This window comes from Trematomus bernacchii, unplaced genomic scaffold (genome assembly GCF_902827165.1).
Source record: "Trematomus bernacchii unplaced genomic scaffold, fTreBer1.1, whole genome shotgun sequence".
NCBI classification, from domain to species: Eukaryota; Metazoa; Chordata; class Actinopteri; order Perciformes; family Nototheniidae; genus Trematomus; species Trematomus bernacchii.
The window spans coordinates 34,940-55,613 of record NW_022987908.1 but is presented as its reverse complement, the minus strand read 5'-3'; the positions used below and the strand labels follow the sequence as shown (position 1 = coordinate 55,613).

Here is a 20,674-nt window from a genome sequence, read left to right as displayed (position 1 = left end):
CCCAACATTAGCCGCCTTTAGCTTAGCGGTGGTGACGTGAAGTCATGTGACCGTGCTGTAGTTCCTTTATAGCCTAACGTTAGCCACCTTTAGCTTAGCGGTGGTGACGTGAAGTCATGTGACCGTGCTGTAGTTCCTTTATAGCCCAACATTAGCCTCCTTTAGCTTAGCGGTGATGACGTGAAGTCATGTGACCGTGCTGTAGTTCCTTTATAGCCCAACATTAGCCACCTTTAGCTTAGCGGTGGTGACGTGAAGTCATGGGACCGTGCTGTAGTTCCTTTATAGCCCAACATTAGCCACCTTTAGCTTAGCGGTGGTGAGGTGAAGTCATGTGACCGTGCTGTAGTTCCTTTATAGCCCAACATTAGCCACCTTTAGCTTAGCGGTGGTGAGGTGAAGTCATGTGACCGTGCTGTAGTTCCTTTATAGCCCAACATTAGCCACCTTTAGCTTAGCGGTGGTGACGTGAAGTCATGTGACCGTGCTGTAGTTCCTTTATAGCCTAACATTAGCTTTTTACTTCAGAAATCATAGTGGTGTTAATATGTGGAGATTATCTTGCTGAAATACATTTTTGTTTCACACAGAGATTATTTTCTGAAATAATCTAAAATCACATGGAGGAATCCCATTGGACCAGGGAGATGCTGCCTTCAGGGACCAACAGAGGAATACAATCCCTGCAGCTCTGTATTTGTTAAAAGTGAAATGTTCTGTAGTAAAAGAAAATAAATGACCCGAGGAGTCTCTTATCTTCAACATACTTACAGTCAGTCTGCCCTTTGTTGTGGAGCAGTCAACAGAACACACAGCTGAAATCAGATTATTGAGATGAGTTGTGTGTGTGTGTGTGTATGTGTGTATGTGTGTGTGTGATATGATGAGCTGGCGGTTGGTGTTAAGCGTCCCTCTGAGGAGTTGAGTCTGCAGGAGAGTGCCGCCTCAGAGCCAAGCATCCGTCATCATTAGGACCTCATAACTGTGAACACACACAGCTCCTGCAGAGTGTGTGTGTGTGTGTGTGTGTGTTTGTGTGTGTGTGGGTGGGTGGGTGTGTTTGTTCTTGATGGTATCTGTGGTGCCCAAATCACCTCAGGGATACCAGGGGAACGTCATCTGCAGCACACACACACACACACACACACACACACACACACACACACACACACACACACACACACACACACACACACACACACACACACACACACACACACACACACACACACACACACACACACACACACACACACACACACACACACACACACACACACTCTCTCTCCTGGCCTTTATTACTGCAGGACGTCAGGCCCTTATGAACTTACGCACATGCAAACACAAATAACACAACTGCATGCCGAGTCACAATCACACACACCTACACACACTACCCCCTGCAGAGCCTGTGAAGACGCTTTATTCTGGGAGGACAATCACACAAGATTTGAGAATTAAAGTGAGAGATATTCAGAAGAAGACAGACAGAAATATTGATATAGATATAAATATTGATTTTCTGCATAACCTTTCTCCCGTTGCATTCACTGGGGTCTCTAACCTTCTGGTACAAGCTGAAGCTATAGTTACTGATTACCTGAAAGTGATTCAAATAGAGTCCTAATACATAAACTCTCTCTCCTTCTAGATGTGTTAGTAGGCTATATTTGAAATACTTCCTGATAAGTGGCTTGTTAGGGTGTCCCATTTGAAATATCTCCATTCTGTATTTTATTATTTACTGTCTTTAACTTTAATTGAAAAAGCCCAATAGCTATGTTTTCCTTCTGGTTTTGCAGACATGGGAGGGACTTCAATAATGTTGTGCACTGGTTCCACACAACCTAATCATGCCTTTAAAATCCTGGGGTCAAGAAAGACAGTACGACCCCTTTCTGGAGGACAGCCAGGAGGCAGGACTGAAGCCTCAGGAGAAAGAACACTGGAGGACATGGCTCTTGGCTGTACCCCTTTCGATGGCTAAGGGTTTGGCAGTACCCCTCGAGGACGAAGGGTTTGGCGGTACCCCTCTTGAGGACAAAGGATTGGGAGGTACCCCTCTTGAGGACAAAGGATTGGGAGGTACCCCTCTTGAGGACAAAGGATTGGGAGGTACCCCTCTTGAGGACAAAGGATTGGGAGGTACCCCTCTTGAGGACAAAGGATTGGGAGGTACCCCTCTTGAGGATGAAGGACTTGGAGAACCCCTCTTGAGGATGAAGGATTAGCCGTACCCCTTTTGAGGACGAAGGAATAGGCCGTACCCCTCTAGAGTACAAAGGATTGGGAGGTACCCCTCTTGAGTACAAAGGATTTGGCGGTACCCCTCTTGAGGACAAAGGATTGGGAGGTACCCCTCTTGAGGATGAAGGACTTGGAGAACCCCTCTTGAGGATGAAGGATTTGGCCATATCCCTCTTGAGAATGAAAGATTAGCCGTACCCCTCTTGAGGACGAAGGAATAGGCGGTACCCCCCTTGAGGACGAAGGAATAGGCGGTACCCCTCTTGAGGACGAAGGAATAGGCGGTACCCCCCTTGAGGACGAAAGATTAGCCGTACCTCTCTTGAGAACGAAAGATTAGCCGTACCCCCCTTGAGGACGAAGGATTTGGCTGTACCTCTTTGGAAGGTGAAGGATTTGGCCGTACCCCTCTTGAGGACAAAGGATATGGCCGTACCCCTCTTGACAATGAAGGATTTGGTGGTACCCCTCCTGAGGACGAAGGAATAGGACGTACCCCTCTTGAGCGCAAAGTATTTGGCGCTAATCCTTTGGAGGATGTGGGACTTGGCACCGGCCTCAGAAGGGGACAGGATCTTGCAGGGTAAAGTTGGAATGCCGACTAGACAGTCTGTAACGGTACGTCCACACAGCAGCGTTAAAAAAATCTTGGAGGTGGGCGTATCTGAAGCTTGGGGATTTTTTCGAGCAACGCGACCAACAACCAATCACATGAATCTCCCGCCCCCGACATACGAAGCCAAAAAGCCCGAAGTAAACTGGATATATACTCCCCAAACAGGCGAAAAGCTACCACTGTCTCTGCCACCTCCCTCCATGCCTGGCTCCTCCGGTTTGTATCCCGGTAGGTAAATAGGGACTGGTCCTAAAGCACCGGGTGATTCCCTACCGCTCATTTCTCCTCCATGTTTTGGAATATGAGGAAATGACCTGCGGTATGTCTCTCCCAGCATACACGTGGTTTGATTGGCTAGAGCTTGAACTGTCAGATTTGCATACACAGGATTTGATTGGCTGACGCTTCCACCTCAGCTTCAAAAGTTGAACATTGCTCAACTTTTGAAGCCTGAGATGCCTGGAAATCTCCGCTCTGCTTCCCACAATGCAGTTCGGCGAAAAGTGAGGCAAAGTGACGTCACCCCATTCAAAGTGAATGGGCAGAAGCGTTGGAAGATTTTTTTAACGCTGCTGTGTGGACGGGTCGTTAATATATTTGTTCTCTCTCGTGGTCTGTTTGTGCAGAACTGAAAGTCATGCTATTGGTTTCTAAAATGTAAAATACAAAATCCATAAATTGTTTAAAACATTTTCAACATGTATCTGCTGCCACCCATTCTTTGAAGAGCAAAAGTGTGTGATAAGGAAGGGTGTGTATTTTGTGAACAGGAACTAGTCTTGGTTCAAAAACATTTCTTATCTGTAAAAGAGAAGGAACAAGGCGTCTTTAAAAGTGTTAAAATACAGAGGTCTGGCGGTGAGACTCTGACGTTTGAGTTCCTCTTATTTCTCTCGAGGTACAGTTTATTGCCAAATAAGTACAAGTAAGTGAGCAGCAAACCACACTGGCACGCTGTACATTAAAAATAATCTCCAGAAAGAGGAAGTGTTCTTACCGTGGGAAGTCTGTCTGGGCACAGTGGCTTTAAGTTAAGTGTCCTTCTGCCTGTTCCCTCACTGATAGATGAGGCAGTCTTAGAGTCAGCCATGGGGAGCAAACAGCAGAGAAACCTGCACCCTTTGCTCATCGGTAAGATCCATATTTCAAAACTCAATTTTAAAGGAGCATTTCCTTTGCATGCATAGCAGATTTATCGTTTGGTCTAAACAGGATGTCTCTTAAAACTAAGTCTAAAACAGGAAGTAGATATTTGATTCCTTCATATTTTCCTGAAAGTAATCGGCCCTGCCGTTTCTTCTCTTCTCTTTATAGTCTCTTTTCTCTTAACCTCATCTTCACCTGCTGCAGGTCAGTCAACGTTATGGTCTGATGCATACATCCTTTTGGTTTTAAGTTTACTGTAAAGGACTTTAACATTTTACATCATGTTTTTTGTGTCCTATAGACGGTCAGATCAGATTGGCTGGCTCTGGGTCCAATCACTGCTCTGGAAGAGTTGAGATCTACCACAACAGTACCTGGGGAACAGTGTGTGATGATAGCTGGGATCTAGACGATGCTCAGGTCGTCTGCAAACAGTTGGGCTGTGGTTCAGCACTGAGGGTCCCTCACTATGGTCAGGGGACCGGACAAATCTGGCTGGATGATGTCGGCTGTTCAGGAAGTGAAAGTTCTGTGACTGAGTGTACCCATCCAGGATTTGGGACTCATAACTGTGGACACGGTGAGGACGCTGGTGTGTTCTGTTCAGGTGAGAGGATATTTGATTTATTCTTAAAGTCAATGCACCGTGTCAGGACCATGTTACGAAATGCAATCCATCCAATAGTTTTCAATAAAAGCCAAATTCATGCCACACCCCCCCCGCCCCCCCGCCCCTTTGTGCATTTCTGGGATTAAGTCTGTGTTAATGAAGCTATTGTATTACTTTGAGAGGAACCAGTGTTGGTTTCAAACATCATCGAATCTGAAAGAGAGAAGGAACAAGGCCTTTATGTCTTTAAAAGTGGCTGTGAAACTCTGACCTTTGAGTTCCTCTTATTGCCTTCAGTGCAGGGGTAGCCAACACGGTGCCCGCGGGCACTTAGTCGCCCGCACGGGCAACGTGAGTCGCCCGCGGGGCATGTTCTAAAAATAGCTCGCCAAGCAAATCCAAAATGTATAAAATACACAAAACAAAAAAGGAAATGTAATTAAAAGAATCTACCCTATGCATAAACGAAACCTCAATCATAGCGAACTCTATCTACTTACTACAACTCTATATCTATCTAACACCCCTCCTCCCCCCACCCCCACAATGAATATCGACCAATCACGTTCTTGCTTGATTTGCGGGACCAGCGTTGCAGTCGGGAAGAAAAGCAATGTGGAGCGGCAGCTCACCGCTTCATAAGGAGTGTGACCTTTCCTTCTGGCAGAATCTACAACACATCAGCCCCATTGAGCAGCCTATCATGCAGCCTATGCAGCACATGAGGGGCAGAGCTTTACTGTGTGTGTGTTGCAACTTGCATAGGCCTATATATGTATTGCACTTGAGGCACACACACGCATGGTGTAATTTCCACTGGGGACAGGGGGGACATGTCCCGAAATCCCGTTTGTGTCCCTCCACTTTACAGATGGAGCATCTTATTTCAGACAGTTTGAAACGCGAGGGTCGTGATTGGTCCGTGATTGGTCCGTGATCGGCCCGTGATCGGTTCGTGATGAAGAGCCAGCCCCCAGTCTGACTTGATACCGCCCCCGTGATAAATAAATGTAATTATTGTGAAGCCAGCTGCAATGGATCATTGATCCACCAGGGGTGCAGTGGGGTTCCACACTGGAGCTCATGTGAAATCAACTTCGATACAGTAAACTGGGTGTTGTGGTGCCGAGAGACGGGAGTCGGAGGCGGGGTATCAAAAGTACAAGCTAAACTTTTATTTAGCATCTGAACACACATGTAAACAACTTCATGCCTGGGAAGCGAAGACCGGCGGAAACAGCTGGTCCGGTTCACTAAAATGTCCGTGCGAAACAATACCCCAACCCATAGATCCGTGGGTGAATAATGTCAATCACCACAATGTACAGTATGTCTGGTACTAATGTATAGCGGATAGGATCATAGTCTGTGCTAAATAAGACATGTAATCATTTACAAAACATCACCATGTTGTTATTTAACAAAATAATGTTGTTTAGTCGAAAAAAAACGAACGAGAGGAAATGCAGCCGGCTCTCGATTTTTAATCCTAATTTAATCATCACCTTCACCACGATCATTTATGTTTATGTTCGCCGAATTGACATGAAATCACTGACAAATATGAATATACTGTATTCAACTTCATTAAAATGTTATTAACGTGCCTAAACTCAGTAATTCACTAAAAATATTTATATTTTAATGGAGCCTTGTCAGGCAGATCAAGATCCGCGTAGCGGAGGGATCTTGATCCCTGGGTGTTATTTTTCCCCATAATGACCAAGTCGCTGCAAATTATCCCGCTTATAACATGGCCACATTCTCAACAAAGTAACGACATGACTCCCAATATTAATTGAAATGCTTTTATGGATTTAGAAAATGTTTTTATTGATTTAAAAAATAGTTGTATGTATTGATTTAAATTGACATGCATCCGCTAAAAAAAATAGTCCGTTGTTACCGTTTTTTAAACAGTCAGAATGAAACGGCAGCTCTCAGCTGTGTGTCTTTTCCAACAGTTAAGTTAACTGTAGGTTACTCTGAGTGACAAGCTTACAGTTAGTGAAGTAACACTTTTTTTTTGTGAGTCACGACCTGGCTGTTTCATTCTAACATAACGCTCCAAATATGACAAATAAAGTCAAAATGTCACAGTGTTTACAAACATTGACCATACCGTTCACCAGCCCCCACCCCCCTATGTTGAGTAGGCTATACTCTTTGTTTAAAACTAATTGGCCATTGGAATGTGTGTGTCCCAACTGTGATATCTCTTCTCCAGCAGTCTGTAGGTTTGTGTTCGCATATTTATGCTGTCGCAGTTCCTGTTGTTTCTATCGCGCATTGCCGGTATGAAAGGGTCTGTGCCGGAAATATCAAGATAACACGGCAGGGTCCGTTACAGTTTGTTTTCATCTGATTTCAAATAAACAAAGTCTTGGCTTTCAGAATATTAAACTTGTTTCGGCAAATTTAGATGATAAATACAACTATGAAGCTTGTAACGGCATAATTACTTAAGCGGAGAACGGAGTAATTTAACGTTACAGCAGGCATAACAACAGCCGGTGTTTATTTTATTATTATATATAGTCGTTATTCATTTGTTTTAAAGCTCAATAAGGAAGATTTAAACTTTCACACACGTTGACCGGCGAAAAACTCTGCCCGGTTCCCTCGGCCCCCACCACGTTGAATAAAAAGAAGGCTGCTTTTGTGGAGGAAGTTACAGCGCTACGTACAGGCTCGGCATATGTACTGCAGCTTTTTCCAGCGGTATCCATAAATCTCTTAATTTTGACCTCAAAGTGCACCAGATTGATGCATTTAACTTCAATATAAAGAAAAACATCTTCTGTTGTAACAACAATAACATTATAAATAGTAACATATCTGAACATGACTGAGGCTTTTTAACATAGACTTTTCCAATGTCTGAGTGTAATATCTGCATTTTCTATTTTGGTTTGATAAGGACACATCCTGGGGATTGCAAACATTGACAATTTTTTAACAAGTGTTTTTATTGCTCTTGGGGCATTAAAAACAAGATTTTAACTTTAGTTTTTTATATAATATCTGCATTTTCTCTTGTGAAAAACTAAGTCTTAGTTTGGCCATAGTTATTTAATATATAGCGCCATCTCCTGGTTAAATCCTGAAATTGAAAATCTGGCAACACCCTCTTGGAAAATAGTGGGAGGGCTTAACATTCCCAGATACTGGTCTTTGGCAGGTCTTAGGCAGGTAACTGGCAGGTAGTAGGCAGGAAGCAGTAAGCTGGAGTCTGAAATAAGATGCTCCATCTGTACAAATATGTTTATTATTATTTTTTAACGCAAGCCGCCATCGCCACGGAGGAGCACGCAGCCTCTGTGAGCGAGCGAGACAGAGAGAGAGAGAGAGCGAGCGAGACAGAGAGAGAGAGAGAGGGAGACAGAGAGAGAGAGAGAGGGAGAGAGAGAGAGAGAGAGAGAGAGAGAGAGAGAGAGAGAGAGAGAGAGAGAGAGAGAGAGAGAGAGAGAGAGAGAGAGAGAGAGTGGCGAATAATCGATTAATATTCGCCAGGGCTGTCCGATTTTCGAATTTGATCATAGTCAGTTTCTGGCATCCCTAGTGAGGACCCCCCTGGAGGAGGTGAGGACCCCCTTAGAGGAGGTGAGGACCCCCCTGGAGGAGGTTAGGACCCCCCCAAATAAAGCAGGTTAAAATAATGAGATTGCATACATGTTCTTTTAGTAAACACTGCAAAAGGTCCCACAGACCCAAACAGCACACAAAGGTTAAAGGTCAGCATATCATAATGTTCAAATGTGCTAAATATATACACTGCAAAAAAAAAGAAAAAGAGGAGCAAAAGTAGCTCACGACTTGTTTTATTTTTTGAAAGTCGCTCTCATCCTAAAAAAGGTTGCATATGTAACAGACCCCGCTATGCAGGGCGCGATGACACATGATATTCCTGTAAAACAGGAGAAATTATGAGCAGAGAATTCCTTTTACTGCTCGTTTGGCGGGTCTTGCCAGAATTTATTAACAATTGGCACAAAACAAAACACAATTGTTCTTGCCCTTTACTGCTCTCAATATAAACACATGTTCATGTCTTCAAATATACTTGAATGCTTGAAGTATTTAAAATAAAGACATTTGTGTATACCCAATTGTCATTAACATCATGACTCAAAATAAGAATGTACTGCTTCAAAACAGATATTGGTGCTGTATTCAAACACTGTTGATGACCTTTTCAGGCAAAGCATTAGCATTGCTCTAATATATGCTAGCATTAGCATCAAGCAACACGCATTTATAATAATTAAATGATGACTGACCATAGGACACATAGACAATACAAAACACACCTAAAACACTTGTTAGCTATAAACAATTCGCTTGCATTCACTTTCATCAGGGAGCGCGAGTCTACTACATTTAAATAGCGACCGCCATTACACATACACACACAGCCACCACGAGGTGGTCTTCTACGCGGCATTAAACGGCATCAAACATAATAACCAACATCTAAACATCACTTCAAACTTAAGACATTGTGATTTATAACATTTGTGACAATCTGTACACATTACTGACCTGTAGAGCAGGAGAAATGATGAGCAGAGAATTCCTTTTGCTGCTCGTTTGGCGGGTCTTGCCAGAATGCCAAGCTAACGACAGCTCCGTCATCACGTCAGACATTTTACGGCAGACACGTAAATAATAACAAACCCCTTCACGGCAGTGTTACTCTGCCATCTACTGCCCCCTGCTGTCCATTGTTAAACAGGTAATATAAAATGATATTAAATATTGTAGTGCCGAGAGAAGAGAGACGGAGGCGGTGCATCGGAGGTGCAAATCTCGCTTTATTGGGGAACAGAAACTGACATGCTGTCGGGTCGCAGCCACAGAAGAGAAGAGAAAATGAAAGAGGAGGACACACAGTAGGTACCCCGGAGGTACCGTGAACATATATGTCCGTGCGGAAACAATACCCCCAACCTGTAGTTCCTGGATTGAATTATGTAACCCCAGTGTATGAATCAGTGATCACTACACAAGCCCCCCCAGAATTCAACCATGGACACAATCCTCGCGTCGGGAGGAAGCACCACAGGGGCCGAGGAGGGCGGGGCCGCCGGCGAGGGTAGGGGCCCCAACGAGGGCGAGGGCATCCCCACCGGAGGGTGGGGGGCGGGCCGGAACGGGCCGTCGTCAGGGGGCCGCAGGAGAGGGTAGGGGCCCCAACGAGGGTGAGGGCATCCCCACCGGGGGGTGGGGGGCGGGCCGGAACGGGCCGTCGTCAGGGGGCCGCAGGAGAGGGTAGGGGCCCCAACGAGGGCGAGGGCATCCCCACCGGGGGGTGGGGGGCGGGCCGGAACGGGCCGTCGTCAGGGGGCCGCAGAAAGCAGGGTCGGCAGGGAGGAGCGCTGCCCGGCCGCAGGCGAAGGCACAGCGGCGGCGGGCACGAAGTCCTCGGGAGGAAGGAGCCGTGTCCCCGGGAGGAAAGAGCCGTGGACAGGGGAGAGGCCAGACGGGGCGCCGTCGAGGCGAACCGTGAGCCGCGGTTAGAGGAGAGGCCAGGCAGGGTCCCGAAGCGCGCCACCCGCGGGCTGATGAAGGCACGGGTGACGTTCGAAACCGCAGAGGCGAGGGAAGAGGCGAGACGGGGTCCAGAAGCGCGTCACCGCCGTCGAGGTGGTGATAAAGCGAGAGGGTCCACACGAGGCCGACCAGACATGGTCGAACCTCCTCTCAGGCACCAGAAAAAGCTCAAAAATGGTCGTCCCGTCCACGAACAAAAACAGGTGGGCGAAATAGCGAGAGGATCCACGCGAGGCCGACCAGACTTGATCGAACCTCCTCACAGGCACCACAAAAAAAATAAAACAGTCGGATGTCGATAGCCGCTAGCTGCTGTGGCTAGCCGTCGTTAGCTGTTGCCAGCTGCTAGCCGTTAGCAGTCGTGGCTAGCTGTTCTCGGCGGCCGTCAGTCGCTGGCCGGACATGCAGCCGCATGTCCCGAACAAACCCGGCACGGTCGCGTACCGGCCCCATGGAAGGCTTGCCGTCCCCCAGAGCCGAAAAGCCGTGGAAATGGCGAGCGTCGTCCGCGTCCATTCCGTGGGGCGCACCGAGCCACAGTCCGAGCGCACGAGGCAGCTACGGAGGTCTCCAAAAATCCCTGGCATTTCGAGAAAAGCTGCGCTTTTTGCCGTGTTCGATTCAGTCTCGGATCCTTCGCGAGACTTACGTCAGGGTCACCAATGTAGTGCAGAGAGAAGAGAGACGGAGGCGGTGCATCGGAGGTGCAAATCTCGCTTTATTGGGGAGCAGAAACTGACATGCTGTCGGGTCGAAGGCACAGGAGAGAAGAGAAAATGAAAGAGGAGGACACACAGTAGGTACCCCGGAGGTACCGTCAACATATATGTCCGTGCGGAAACAATACCCCCAACCTGTAGTTCCTGGATTGAATTATGTAACCCCAGTGTATGAATCAGTGATCACTACAATATAAACATAAAATTGTGATCACACACTTTGTGTGGGTCAAACATACCCCTGCTTCAGTGTATAGTAACATCACCATATACAGATGTAGCACCTCATTTCGGACAGTTTAAAATGCGAGGGCCGTTGTCGGCACAGGCTCTGCCCTCGCTCAAAGGACAACCTCCAGCGTGACTTGAGACCGCCCCCTTGATTAATAAATGTAATTATAATGAAGCCAGCTGCAATGGATCATTGATCCACCAGGGGGTGCAGTGGGGTTCCACACTGGAGCTCATGTGAAATAAAGTCTGATACAGTACGGTAGATGTACAGTATGTCTGGTACTACTGTATAGCGGATCTTTGTTAAGATCCATATGTCACGGATAGGATATTTGTTCCCTCGGATCTCGGTTCTCTTCCTCTCGTCACTGCCTCATGCATGTCTGTCTGCCGAGGCGTCCTCGGGGGAATGTCGAAGTCTCCGTTGATTCCTCGGTCTCCGCTGTCTCTGTTGTCGTCGCGTAGTTGTTGCTGCAGCGGAAGAGATGCTAGTTGTGATGCTAGCTCCTCCAGCCTGCAGGACTGGCTTCTTGTCTGCACCGGGCCCGGATTCAGATGGATGTCTCCCGCTAACAATAAGACCAAGACGATCATACTTCTTCGGTCTAGTTTGCCTGACGGGGGTAAGTACTTTCGCGTCGGGTTTGCAGTTAATAATGCATGAATGCTTGCACTTCCAAAAGCGAGGTGTTTCCTTTCCCAGCCGTTGAGAAGGTAAAAGTCATTGTGGTTCATTTTATCCCCGCTTTCATTACTCTCCTTCACTAAGTGATGTTGCCTCATTGATGAGTTGAGGTAGGAGTCCATAATCCATATTGTCAGGAGGATGAAATATGTGAAAAATCGTGAGGAATAACCTCCAATGCGGGAGCTCTCGGAAATGCGACCACTCATAGCGAAACCGGAAGCTTGAGCGTGAGGGACACGGCTTAGAACGGGCGTGTCGCCTTCTGTCCTGCCAGTGTTGGCAGGACATGAATTAAAATGTCGAACTCTGACTTCATTTTAAGGACATTTCGGCCAGGGGTGTAGAGCTATATTTGTTTAAGCACCGGATTGGCAAAACAGGAGAGTGTGCACCAGTCTGCCTTGATCTATGAATTCATGTACGTGACACTCACAGTATCTGCTGCCCACAGCTGGTTTATAAAACCTCCTTCACTTCATGAAATCTCTGCAGCACCAGGAGGCAGCGGGACGGTTAACTCAGCCTCTGAGAAGAGGAGCGTGCAGTGCCTTCACTGTGTTTACCTTCAGAATCATTAGAAAGGCTAACGAGCGACCGCAGGCTGATGTGTTTTAACCACACACACCTCTACAAACACACACACACACACACACACACACACACACACACACACACACACACACACACACACACACACAGAGACACAGGATTTAAACGCAGACTTTTGTTCCTCCATGTTTCGTTATTGTTTCACTGAGCGGACCCGCGCATTTTTTTCAAACGCTCCCTTTTTTGGTTTGCTGTCTACGGGTCTGATTCTGCTGACCACGCCCCCCTGCAGGAGAGGGGAGGCGTGCTCTGATCAGCTGCTGGGCTGTCAGAAGAGGGGGAGAAAAAGAGATCTCCGTCCTCCGTGTCTTATTATATAGAGTCGTTATTCATTTGTTTTAAAGCTCAATAAATAACAAAGAAGACCTTTGACCGGCACTTTTCTCATTTTGTCCGGAAGATTTCAACTTTAACGGACATCTTGACCGGCGACAGAAACTGAAACTGAAACTCTGCCGCACGGTCCCCTCGTTCCTTGGAAGAGGCGGAGAGGTGGGTGTTTGTCATCTGCTGGTGGACTAACCGGAGAGAATTACAGTGCTTGCCTCGACGGGGAGGGATTGCATTGAATTAAAGCAGCGGGAGCAAACGCTTGCCTCGGGGATAGAGAGGGTTGTGTTTTCTGACACTTGGTGAGTTCCCTGGAACACCGGGGACACATATTCATGTATAAAAGACGTACAAAAGTGCATTTTGCATGATAGGTCCCCTTTAAAGCAGCATTTGCTTTGACCTGCCTGTCTGAGTTATTGCATGGAACAGACATGACATCTCTTGAAACTATTTTTACAGTTCTCAGGCCAAAGACATTTTAATCAGGAATAAGTGAAAGTTTTTATGTCTGCACTTTAATTTTGCTGCTAGTCTCTTTTCTCTTGACCTCATCTTCACCTGCTGCAGGTCAGTCAAGGTTATGGTGTGATGCATACATCCTTTTGGTTTTCAGTTTACATTAAAGTACTTTAATATTTTACATCATCGTGTCCTATAGATGCTGAGGTCAGATTGGCTGGCTCTGGGTCCAATCGCTGCTCTGGAAGAGTTGAGATCTTCCACAACAGTACCTGGGGAACAGTGTGTGATGATAGCTGGGATCTAAACGATGCTCAGGTCGTCTGCAGACAGTTGGGCTGTGGTTCAGCGCTGAGGGCCCCTCACTCAGCCCACTATGGTGAGGGGACCGGACCAATCTGGCTTGATGATGTCGGCTGTTCAGGAAGTGAAAGTTCTGTGACTGAGTGTACCCATCCAGGATTTGGGACTCATAACTGTGGACACTCTGAGGACGCCGGTGTGGTCTGTTCAGGTGAGAGGATATTTTATTTATTCTTAAAGTCACGTCAGTTACGAAATGCAATCCATCCAATAGTTCTCAATGAAAGCCAAATTCATGCCCCCCCCCTTTGTGCATTTCTGGGATAAAGTCTGTGTTAATGAAGCTATTGTATTACTTTGAGAGGAACCAGTGTTGGTTTCAAACATCATCGTATCTGAAAGAGAGAAGGAACAAGGCCTTTATGTCTTTAAAAGTGTTAAAACACAGAGGTTTGGCTGTGAAACTCTGACCTTTGAGTTCCTCTTATTGCCTTCAGTGTATAGTATCATCAGCATATAAGTATATGTTAGTCAGCAGCAAACCAAACTGCAGCCTGGGATTTAAAATAACCCTATATGACTAGAGAGAGGAAGTGCTCGAGACATTTGGCCATTGGCAAGAATAATATTCCAAAACTGAATGTTAAAGCAGCATTTGCTTTGACCTGCCTGTCTGAGTTATTGCATGGAACAGACATGACATCTCTTGAGACTATTTTTACAGTTCTCAGGCCAAAGACATTTTAATCAGGAATAAGTGAAACTTTTTATGTCTGCACTTTTAATTTTGCTGCTAGTCTCTTTTCTCTTGACCTCATCTTCACCTGCTGCAGGTCAGTCAAGGTTATGGTGTGATGCATACATCCTTTTGGTTTTCAGTTTACATTAAAGTACTTAAATATTATATTCAATGTTTTATAGATCAGGTCAGATTGGCTGGCTCTGGGTCCAATAACTGCTCTGGGAGAGTTGAGATCTTCCACAACAGTACCTGGGGAACAGTGTGTGATGATAACTGGGGTCTAGACGATGCTCAGGTCGTCTGCAGACAGTTGGGCTGTGGTTTTGCGCTGAGGGCCCCTCACTCAGCCCACTATGGTGAGGGGACCGGACCAATCTGGCTTGATGATGTCGGCTGTTCAGGAAGTGAAAGTTCTGTGACTGATTGTACCCATCGAGGATTTGGGACTCATAACTGTGGACACGGTGAGGACGCTGGTGTGGTCTGTTCAGGTGAGAGGATATTAGTTTTTATCTTCTCAAAGTCAGCTTCTTTTCAGCTAGCTCAAAGGTACCAGGGGTATCAGAACAATTCCTTTTTCTTTTGTTTGCATTCCATAAAATCATTCTCAAGACCAAAAACTCAAAACATGATTACATCCAACCAAGTAATATTCAGCATATCAAGACCAGAGATATCATTTTTTACCATCCATTAATAAACGAACCCAAAGGCCAGAAAAAGCAGGCAACAGGAACTTCAAACAGAATATACTTTAGTTTTAGGAATAATGACGGCAAGGTAAGGCAAGACAATCAGAACAGAGCTGTAGTCAGACCCTGAAATGATCCAGAACAGAAAAGCAGCACGCTGGAAAACACACAAAGACAGGAAGGGTAGAAAACTGTTTCCAAAAAAGAGGAAGCAGATGAGCCAAAAACTAGGGCCTGACATTAATAACAATAAAAAGAACATTATATAAAAATTAGGTCTCATTTCTTTTTCAACTTTTTCTTTCATTATGCAAGTAACACTGCTTCTGTCTGATGATATTGATATTAATTGCACTTTTTTCCACTTTCTAAACTTTTTCTTAGACACACAACCTTTAAAAAAAAGACAATCAGAAAGGCTGTGACAGCGATGATATATTTCGGTTTTTTTGTTGTATCTTTCAGAGAGACTCCCAAAGCCCAGCCTGTCCATGTATCCTAAGGTCATCTGGGGTCAGAGCGTCAGCATCACCTGTTCTTCATCAACTTTACCTCAACCGCTGTTTTCTAAGACAACGTTCATCTTGGAAAAGACTTCCAGTTCCTTCAGAGAGTCCAGAACTCCAGGTAGCAGCTCTGCTTCCTTCAGCATTCAGGAAGTGAACCTGGACCATGAGGGATGGTACCGGTGTCAGTATCAGATACGAGGCTCAGGCTCTCCCTTCAGTGACTCCGTCAGACTCTCTGTTTCTGGTAAGCGTTAAGTTATGTTTGAGATTATTTCTATATAAAAGAAAACATAATTTCAGAGCTGTCTGCCCACAGCTGGTAAGAGTTCAGTCTGGCAAAGTGTTCTTTGCTATGTGAGGTGAAGGTGATAGAAAGTCAAAGACACTGACGATACAGTCCTCAGAATGTTTTCAATAGGATTTGAGGATTGAGGATTGAGAGGTTTATTGATTACCTTCCCTCCATCTTATCTGGAGTCAGGTCGTGGAGGTAGCAGTCCCAGCAGAGGGCCCCATTCCCTGACACACTAACCAGCTCTGACTGAAGCGGACACATTTGAGATATACATCCCTGCAGATCCGTAATGTTTTCTTGTTGTTGTTGTTCTTGTTGTTTTTCTTCTTCCCCTCAGTGCCGCTGCAGCAGCCCAACCTCTCTCTGACGTCGCCCAGCGGGGGGTTGTTCTGGAGCCCTGAAGGTGCAGAGGTCACCAGAGGTCACAGCTTCCTCCTCACCTGCTCCATTGCTCCTCAGTATCCTGGAGGATTCTTCTCCCTCCTCTTCTCTGGGTCCCGCCTTAACGTCCGCAGGCCGGCAGTGAACCACTCGGCCTCCTTTAGCTTCCCTGCAGCCGGACCTGAGCAGCAGGGAAACTACAGCTGTCTGTACGAGGTCACCCTGTCCTCCAGGACCTTCACCTCCACACAGGAAGCACCCATCACTGTCATCATCACATGTAAGAGGAAACTAAATGCAAAGGGAGAAGTAGTACTCAGATACTAAACTTAAAGTGGACCTATCATGCTATATTATAATAATATAGTGTAGGACCATACCTATATAAGGCATATTTATACTTTTTTTTTTCAAAATACCAAACAGATCATGCATTTTAGCCATGCCTCATTTCGCTCAATTTGCACTTTTTTAGCTCTGTTTTTGCAAGGGCTGATTCAGTGAGAACAGCACCACCTACAGGCCTGGCATATGTACTACAGCGTCTCCAGCGCTTTCGAACGGCAATGGCCGTGGCTTTCTCCTCCTGATTGGTGGAGTTGGCCCAATAGCCGTAGCGCCACCGTCCTGACGTCAGGACAGTGTTCAAATCTGGATCAGTTTTTATCAGATCCGTTGCAGCCCCTTTTTTAGAGATTTGGGTATGGAGGAAAATAGAGAGGGTTGTGTTTTCTGACACTTGGTGAGTTCCCTGGAACACCGGGGACACATATTCATGTATACAAGGTATATAGGTCCCCTTTAAGTAAAATGTGTAATATCACATCCTAGAAAAACTGTGTTATAAGTCAAAGTCATGCAATCTAGTTCCCTTTATACATCCATGGTCAGTGTGCTATTTAGCTAGCTGGCAAACATTAGCTGTCTATCTAACTGGCTACCTTTACATTGGATATTTCAGTACGCTAACTGAACGAAACTGCATATTTGGTAAGTTTTAAAGTAATGGCAATGTGTGAATTGACCTTTTGATAACTAAAGAAAAAGCACATAATTCCAACTCTTTAGGTAAATGTCCCTCGGCCAACCGGACCCCAAGACCACAGACAGTTCAAAACAAACATCAGCGGTAGGTCGATCAGATGAATAGTTAACCTGTTAAACCCGGTGCCCCCATCTTGCAAGAAACAGCGTCTGAGGGCTTCTTAACATTTAACAAACTATGAATGTGTCAAACCCACTTAATGGGAAGAAACTCATCTACCTGACGATATGAACCGTTTTTACCGAAAACAAAACACAAGTCTAACGCCGCGCCTCTGAATTAGCACTAAGCAAAAGAGTGCTAACGCACTTAGCACATAACTCACGGTAGAAATATTGTATACTTCATCGGATCTGCACAAAGTTGATATCATATGGAAGCTGAGATTCCACGGATTCCAATGGTATAAGTATCATCACTGTGCGACCAAAACTCGCGAAAGCCAGCAAAGACAACACACAACTTCACTTTACGGAGCCAAAACGGCAAATACGTCGTACCTTTGCTGTTTTCTGATCAAAAGTTGTGTTCAAGGGCATTAAAACGCATAAAAACTATATATATAATATATATGATAATCCTTCATCATATTTATGTCAATAAGCCTAGTTTTCAGTTTTCAAAGCGTAACGTAGCTTTCGGTTTTGGGCAAACTGCGTGCGCATCACTCCCACTCCTCAATGGTAACTTGTAGGTGGATTTAGGAACCCCCCCTCAATTCTATTGGCTCTAACAGTTAAAAAGAGGTGTCAATCACCCAAATCGACCAAGGGGGGCCAGAGATACGGCAAATCCACCCAAATGACCCCAGAAGTGTTTTTTTTTTTCTAAACCTCTCTAAAAAGGTCAAATGTCACTTGTTTTGCATCAATCTTGATACAGGGTACTTATTAGATGTTATAGTTTGGATTCCTAAAGCTTTTAGTCTACTAACCCATCATCCAAGGGTAGTTTTCACTATAAGTAATCTTTTATTTTTGGACGGACACTATAATTTACAGTTTTTTACTATGTTCAATCTGAATTTTCTTTAAAATAAAAAACATCTATATTGATTCTGACTTTTCTACATCCAACTCACAGGTTTATCATTACTTTGAGAAAAAAGATTATTAATGTAACCCTTTTAGAAGGGAAGATATGGTCATTTGTTCTGGGAATGGCATTTTCGAGCCTGAGACCTGGAAAACAGGCTCAGGGCTTAAGAGGTTAATAATGCGGTGTGGAAATGACTGACTGTGTGTTTCTCTGGTAGTTCCTGTGATGGTGCTGGTCTCCTCACTTTGTGGGGGGGGTCTCCTGCTGGTCCTGCTGGTGCTGGGGGGGGTCTTCTTCTTCTTCCTGATCCGCAGGAGGAGACCCGGAGACCTCAACCAAACTCCAAGTATGTATATTTGATTTAACGGACAGTTTGTGTTTTTAATATACTTTATCTTTTATTTCATTCAGGTACAAACTGCTTTCAGATTCGAGTCAAACTATAAGCCACGTTCCTTTGTTCTGTTTTATTTATGTTATACACTTTGAATTTGCATTTTGACCAAAGTACATGCAAGGAGTCACAAAACAGTTTCATCCAATGCTTGTGTATTCAATCAAATAAATACTGAATCCTGTAAATCACAGTATTTACATGTATTTTGGAGATCAAACAAATACACGCGTGGTGTTGATCGATAAAGAGATGTCTGATGAACTGGAGAGAGGAACCAGAGGGTAACTTTATTATAACATGACTTCTGAAGTCTGACACAATACGGACCCTTAGCAACCTGGAGAGCGTTAACTTAGTTTGAAGGCGTAAAGAATTAAATCTGATCTCCATGAAACACCTCCTGCCTGTGTTTCAGTGTCGGTCACAGCCATCAATGAATACAATGAAGAGGAAGATGAGGAAGAGGAGAACGTCTATGTGAACGTGGATGACTTGGTCGCGCAGAAGAAACAGAAGTCAGGACGAGGAGAGGAAGAGGACATCGATGTCTACGAGCAGCAAGAGAGCTGCGCTAACTTCAGAGAGGGCAAAGAGGACGGAGAGGAAAGAGAATCCAGTGACGATGAGGATGATTACGTTAACGTAGTCCTTAGTGAGCAAGTCGTTAGTGGAGACCATGAGGATGAGGATGAGGATGAGGATGAGGATGAGGATGAGGATGTGTATCAGAACTTCTGAGGAGTCCAACAGAGTCTCAGTAAACACAGGGTTTATGATAGAGAAGATGAAGCCTCAGGAGAAGAGAGTAGTTGTCATTATCATGATTATATTATTTCATACACCTTATTAAACTGCACTGCTGTTTATCAAAGTTGTAGCATTGAGATTACAAGGCAGGAACCAATATCACATTTTGTTGTTTTAAATCTAATCTGTCCTCCAATTTAGCTGTGACCAAAGTAGGGCGTACCTGTTTGACCAATGAAGGAACAATACTATCATTATAACCCAGTTGAATGGTTCAAGATTCAAAGGCTTTGCTGTCATGTGCACAGCAGCTACAGTGAAGGGTTAACAATGACAAGCTTCAGTCCAGAAGTCCTCCAACGATGCAACCAAGTTATACAAGACATACAATAATAAAACACAAATAAAAATAGTGCAAGAATTGTGTTGCAGTCAAGTGTGCAAGTAGTTCAGATGAAGTAAGCTATATAACTGTCAGGACAATAAATAAATACAATAAGCCAAATAGTGTAGAGAGTGTATGACGTGACCAAATCTGTGATTGGGTATTTATGCTACTAAGCTAGGCTAGTTTGCTTTTAGCATTCGTTTATTTGGTGTTCATTTATCCGCCATTATGTTCCGAATCTGAATTTTCTGCATTTCTACTCAGGTTTCTAAATGTGTACAGATCAGTTGGAGAGAAAGATAGAAAGTGGAATCAGAGATGCTAATAACCAGGGATGTGCGGTGAGGTTCATGGCTGGTGAGGCACTGACTCTTTCAGAGCCAGGTTTACAAATATTATATTTTGACCTTAATCGAAATATTCTGTTATTTTCAAAAGCTTTTTTAGTCTGATGCTTCGATTCATTTCAAACAGACCGTTCAACAAAAGGATACCCAAATCTAAATATTGGATTGTTCTCTCTTAGTAAGATCCCATTTTCATTACAGTTGTGGTCTTACCTTGACTTGAAGATGAAGTCCATGCTATCCTTCTGGACAACAATCTCCATTACTGTTTTGTAAAAGTCCTCCTTATCTTCCTGTAGTTTAAAAAGTCTAGTTTGTTGTTTGCGTCTACCGTCTCTGCGTAGAATAACAGTAGCAACAAGAACCTGTGGGCTCAGTTTAAGAAAGGTGTGCGGCTGCTGCTGTGAGGAAATATCTGCCTGAAATTACAATGGGCTTTAATGGAGACATGTTGAACGTTTTTGTCACTTCATGCCCTCAAGAGGCATTTTGTTTAATTATTTTGCTTAATTATTTGTCATTTTTCAAGCTACGAGATGTTTTCCTACGTTTGTCATGAAAAGTTATGTCTCAGGA

The 20,674-nt window shown here is 44.8% G+C and overlaps 1 protein-coding gene across 1 annotated transcript; it reads left to right on the top strand.

The window, feature by feature from the left end:
* Positions 1 to 3,875: 3,875 nt before the first annotated feature.
* Positions 3,876 to 20,163, top strand: LOC117470219 (deleted in malignant brain tumors 1 protein-like). The gene is made up of 9 exons (XM_034114909.1): positions 3,876 to 3,994; positions 4,178 to 4,213; positions 4,311 to 4,616; positions 13,414 to 13,728; positions 14,439 to 14,750; positions 15,417 to 15,704; positions 16,093 to 16,416; positions 18,437 to 18,565; positions 19,032 to 20,163. Exons 1-9 carry the CDS (start codon positions 3,952 to 3,954, stop codon positions 19,352 to 19,354), a joined length of 2,076 nt encoding a protein of 691 aa, XP_033970800.1. The 5' UTR covers positions 3,876 to 3,951; the 3' UTR covers positions 19,355 to 20,163.
* The last annotated feature ends 511 nt before the right edge of the window (positions 20,164 to 20,674 follow it).

Bases quoted from the DNA above. Each gene is read 5' to 3' on its own strand.
- LOC117470219 (XM_034114909.1), top strand. From the start codon at position 3,952: ATGGGGAGCAAACAGCAGAGAAACCTGCACCCTTTGCTCATCG. The intron at 15,705-16,092 runs GTAAGCGTTAAG...TCTTCCCCTCAG, and splicing joins CGTCAGACTCTCTGTTTCTG to TGCCGCTGCAGCAGCCCAAC. The intron at 18,566-19,031 runs GTATGTATATTT...CCTGTGTTTCAG, and splicing joins AGACCTCAACCAAACTCCAA to TGTCGGTCACAGCCATCAAT.